General features: G+C 49.1%; 1 protein-coding gene across 1 annotated transcript; it reads right to left on the bottom strand.

The window, feature by feature from the left end:
- Positions 1–233: 233 nt before the first annotated feature.
- MPEG1 (macrophage expressed 1) lies at positions 234–2,134 on the bottom strand. The gene is given in 4 exon segments (XM_015409644.1): positions 234–866; positions 869–1,044; positions 1,047–1,771; positions 1,773–2,134. Coding segments are annotated over 4 exon segments (1,896 nt in total).
- Positions 2,135–5,495: the final 3,361 nt, after the last annotated feature.

The following is a 5,495-nucleotide window of genomic DNA, read 5'->3' as shown; positions in this document are numbered from 1 at the left end:
ATCTGCCCGGCATAATCCTATCCTAAATCCTTTGCAAAAGTTTCATGCAATATGCTTATAGTGGATACAAAAGGAAGTGCATAAAAGTGCTGTTGCCCCCGCTCTTACATCTGTTCACTGAAAACAATTCTGGAAGAGGAGCAAGAGGAAGTCCATGGCTGTGACTGATTGTGCCGGCTTTGGGTTGAGGAAAGGGAGAAGCCTATGGAAAGCATGTTAGCATATAGCATAATTCATGGTATCACTCCCACTAAACTGTTTGCCTTTCCCGTTCCTCCAGCTACTTGTCCTCCATTTGCTCTGGGAATCCTCAACCCAGGTCCGATTGCCACCAGGACAGTGTCAGTAGCAGTCAGACCTGCAGAAGGCTTGCGAGTGACCGGTGGGAGCCTGACCTGGGGCAGTGGCCCTTCTGCGAAGAGTCCTGCTTTGACACAGTATTCCACTTGGCATCCATCAGTGATCGTGGCCAGGTGCCGACGAAATCCAGCTGGGCACCTCTTGGGGTATGGGTCACTATCGGTTCCATTGTAGGATCCCACCAAAGGGTTTCCCACCTGGCAGCTAAAGAACCCTCCAAAGGGCACCGAATACCTCTGCCCTCTTTCATCTCTGCTCACACAGATTCTGAGCTGGTCAAAAAGCTTGAGCTGGAAGAAACTGGAAGGACAGGACTGGGCATTAGTCATGGGGTTGGTGGTCTTGGCACTAAAGAGCCCCCCAAAGAGGTATCTGGTGTTTTCAGGCACCTGGCCTCTTGCTGCACACCAGTATGCACTAAATTGCACTTTGGAGGCTGTGAAAACATCCTTGCAAACCACCTTGCAGAATATCTTCCAGACAAGGCAGTCCTTGTGGCAGTCTAAAAGTGGCTAAACCCTCCTGCACATTGCTGGGAGCTCAGTCTTACTGGGGCATATCCCACAGGGCAGGAGAGTGCTCCAGTGAGTGGGTTCCTCTGTTTCAGACTTTGGCAGGCCACAGTAGCATCAGGACCCTCTAGTTGAACACAGTCCTGATAGGCACCTCCAAAGGAGAAATTGCTTCATCAGTGTTGGCATGGAAGTTAAAGTTTGGTGAGGCTGCATTTGTGCAGCCAGGGTAAGTATTGAAGGTGTAATGGTGAGAGATGGCAGACTTCACAGTGCAGGACAATCTCTTCACTATGGGGCTGGGCAATCCTAGCAGGTGGTTTGGAGTGATGAAAAATCGCAAAGGCAAACCTGAACGGTCAATTGCTACCAGCTGGTTGGTGATGCTCTCTTGCCAAGTTTTCAGGGTAATCCCCGGATAAAAAGGCAGTCCCCCAATGCTCTCCACCTTGGAGTTGGTGCAGTTGGTTTGGTACTGCTTGGTGAAAAAACCGTCCGTGCTGGCTGCAATACCGCTATTGAAGTCAACAACATCACGAAAAGAGACCCCAGCTGCAGCTGTGATAGAACTTTGCATGGACCAGCTGTCTTTCAGAAAGGTGGATTTGATTTGATCCTCCTTGACAAGGCTGGCACCAGCATCCACATTAGTGATGACATGTGTGCCATAGTTCAGCATCAAGATTTCTGCTAAGTAGTCAGCCATTCAAGTCTGGTTGTTCTCCTTATGGCTAGCAATGTTAATAACCTGCCACTGGAAGCCTTCATCTAACATTGTTGCAGGGTCAGATTTTACAGTGTAAACCAGATTTCTGACCTGAACCCTGGTAGTTACCGCCTGATCTCTCACTTGGTGAGTTTTCATCCCGTGGAAGTCACTGGAGAACTTGCCACTGATAAAGGAAGATGACAGCTCTGTAATCGATGGGAGCAGAGGTGGCAGTCTGGCAATCCATCCAAGACTCGATCTCAGAGTTAAACTTCAGATAACTTGGTTTGCGGGCGATGGTGAAGACCTCATTGGGAATTAAGTAAGCCCCATCTTCAGTAGTTCTGCACAATGAACAGTTCAGGTTAATCACTCTCACCATGTCCAGGTTTCTCAAGTTATCCCAGCCACCTCCAGGAAGAACCTCCAGAGCAGGGACTTTTAGGGTTTGCCTGCATTCCTGGAAACCAACAGCAGAAGGACCCCTCGTGCTCGGCTCCTGTGCCCAGAGTATGAGAGTGAAGAAGAGAAGGATCCCCGTGAAGTTACTCATGGCTGGAACAGTGTTGAGGATGAACAAGCATCTGAGTGGTGTAAAAATGCTTCAGTCTGCTAGTAACCCATTAGAGACTTCCTCCTTTTTATGCTAAGTCTGGAAACTGAAATGGACAATGAATGTATTGTTTTCACTTCCCCCTTCCACTAACGGGTGAGACTTTAGGGTTGACTGTTACACAGTCAATGAACTTTTGCCAGAGAGGCACACAAATTTATGGGATATTTGCAATAATCTATTTATTTGTAGGCTGAGAATACGGAAGCAAGTGGTGTTACAAATGTAAGAACACTGATCCCAAAGCAACAGTAACACACAAACATCTCTCTAGAAGTACTAGTTTTTCCAGACAACTCCAGACACAAATGTTTACATGGCCCCACACTCTGTGCTCATTCTCAGCCCATTTCAACTTGAACCCCCCATTCAAATGGCCAAGGGGATTTGCTGTCCTGGTGGTCTATTCATTAACGTTTATTGGTAGCCACCACATCATTGCAAAACTAAATGGCTGCATTGAAAAATAAGCCCGTTTGGCTCAGAATAATGAACCACAGAATGTAGAAAGGTTGTTGTACTTCATGGTTGTGTACTTCTCCTTTGCAGTGGTCAGTTTTGGTGCTTCATAACATAGAGTTGTAAGATGATGATCAGAAGAATAATGATAGGTAAGGAATGGATAATTGTGAACAAAGTGTCTTCATTTCTGCCCTGGGTTCCTCTTATGCATGTTGATCTATGGTTAGGGTTATAGTACTGAGGTCTGACATTAAGAACATTTATTTAAAAATTCTATCCCGCCCTATCAGTTATATACTCAGATTCTGCAGACCTGTTTCCCTAATGAAGTGGATCTCCGTCAGCAGGGTGGACTTTCCACACTCTCCCCCTTCCAGGGAAGCCCAAAATGTCCCCCGAATGCTGCTTGTGGGGACACGAGATCCCCGGAAAACCTGTGAAGACTAGAGGGTTGAAGGTCTGCAGTAGGAGGAGGAAATCAGTCATATGTTGCCACCCTTTTCATGCATGGAAAGTCTGGGGATCCAACCTGTACCTTCCAACATGGATAACAAATGTAAATAAAGCAATATACCTGCCCAAACCCACTTAAGACTCCTTATTGATAAAGACAGTATAAAGAATAGCCCTGCAGGACGAAATATAACCAAATAGATCAGGAGTAGGAGAGGGGGAAGAACAAGAATATCTAAGAAACATCCACCCAACAAAAATTAAAGTAGACACCCACTCATCTCTGAATGTAGAGACAAATGAAGGACCAGGTTGCCAGTCTCCAGGTGGAGCCTGGTGATTTCCCAGACTTACAATATATACACAGGTTCTGTTCCCCAGGAGAAAATGGCCGCTTAGGAGGGTGGACTCCATGGCTGAGGTTAGGACTGCCAACCTCCAGGGGGTGGTTGGAGATTTCTTGGGATTAGGCAACAGACATCAGTTTCCCTGGAGAAAATGGCCTCTTCAGAAGGTGGCCTTTATGGCATGATACCCTGCTGAGGCCCCTCCCCAGGCTCCAACCCCCCCCAAAAAAAATCTCCAGGTATTTCCCAACCCAGAGCTACCAACCCTAGCTGATGTCCTTCTCTTCCCCAACCCCAAACTCCAGGGGGGCTCCTAACCTGGACTAGACAACTCTGATTCCCTGGAGAAAACTGCTGCTTTGGAGGGTGGTGTCGTACCCTGCTGGGGTCCCTCCACTCCCCAAACCCCACTGCCCCCCCCACGCAGGGCTCCACCAACCAATTCCTGGGATCTCCCCAACCCGGAGAGCTACCAGCCCTGGGGAAGGACCAAGTGGAAGGCCCTGGTTGGTAGCAGGAAGGTGTGGATGTGGGAGGGAGCAAGGGAGGCCGCCGACACTCTGGACTGATCCCAGCTCTTTCAGGGCCAGGGAGGTGTGAGCCCATCAGCCACCTCGCTGCAGGGTTCTCTATCAGCCGAAGCTTTCCAGCAGTATTTGAAGCAGGGCTCGTTTCGTAGAAAAAGAGCTAGGGGAACTCATTAGCATAACTCATTAGCATATGCCACACCCCCTGACATCACTGGAAGTGTGTCATGAGGCCACACCCCCTGACATGACCACCATGAGGGGCCCAGCGGTGGACCTGCAAGGCCGGCGGGAGTGCGAGGAAGCCCCGCGAAGGCCCTCCCTGGCCCCAGGCAGGCAGGCAGGGGTGGGGAGAGGCAGGGAGGAAGCAACTTATCCTCCCTCTTCTCCTGCCTCCTCCTGGCTGATTGAGGGCCGGAAGCAGGGGGCGGGGCTTCGTCATGTGCCCCGCCTCCGTACCTCACCCGGGGGAACTGTGATCTCCCGCGATTCCCCCCCGAAATGACCTCTGATTTGAAGGCATTCCTATGTCGCTCAGATTGAAGTAATCCAGTCTGGATCTGATCAGAGTATGGATGTTAATGAAATGGCTTGTAAAGCTGAAAATATGTACTAACCTGGGAAGTTGGGTCTTGGAATCCATAAAACATGGAGTGGATGACTTCACCTAGACACAGGACTGCCAAGTGTCTAATGCTGACCCTTCATAAACGTGGCATCCATAAGCACTGGGCCCCTTGCCTTGTACTAGCAAAGTGGTTGCCAGTTGTGGGAGGGGGGAGGGGGGCCCCGGGGAGGCATGCACTCAGTTTTATATACTTTGGTTGCAGCACAATCCCTCCACAGCCTCAGCTCATTTGCGGGGAAGCTTCATTCCGATTTGGCTGATGAGGCCCAAGAGGAAGTCTGTACTCAGCTAGAAGATAAGCACAGGTCAGGGCTTCAGATTCTGGGTTCACAGCCTTGCCCTTTTTCCTCCTACCTGCAGCAGCAACAACATTTATGACCGTCCAAAATATCAGAAAATAGTCTTGCGGCGGAAGTAAATAGGTGAAAACCCCAATAAGATTTGGCCCACCAAACATACAGTTACAAAAGTGGTTGCGAGCTGCAGCACTGTGGCTTGTTTTCCAGGACACAACCTGGTGGTGATCCTGGCTGTTATGTAGACATAAAAATGTAATGTATGCATGCAATAAGCACAAGTGTTGCAATCACACATATTAGAGTGAAACCCACTTCAGTGAGCTGGGATGGGCATGGCTTTCTGCTCTACGTGTGCATGGTGGAAAACATGCTTTTGGCACCAACGAATCAGCCTTCAGGAATGCTATGGTCAGGCCTCACCTGGAGTACTGTGTCCAGTTTTGGGCACCACATTTTAGGAAGGATGTTGACAAGCTCGAGGGCAACCAGGATGGTGAGAGGTTTGGAATCCAAGTCTTATGAGGAAAAGCTGAAAGAGTTGGGTATGTTTAGCCTGGGAAAGATTGCAGTTTTCAAGTATCGGAA

This window comes from Gekko japonicus, unplaced genomic scaffold (genome assembly GCF_001447785.1).
Source record: "Gekko japonicus isolate JY-2015 unplaced genomic scaffold, Gekko_japonicus_V1.1 scaffold2932, whole genome shotgun sequence".
Taxonomy (NCBI): Eukaryota; Metazoa; Chordata; class Lepidosauria; order Squamata; family Gekkonidae; genus Gekko; species Gekko japonicus.
Note: the sequence above shows the minus strand (reverse complement) of the source record. Positions and strands in the feature narration are given on the sequence as shown.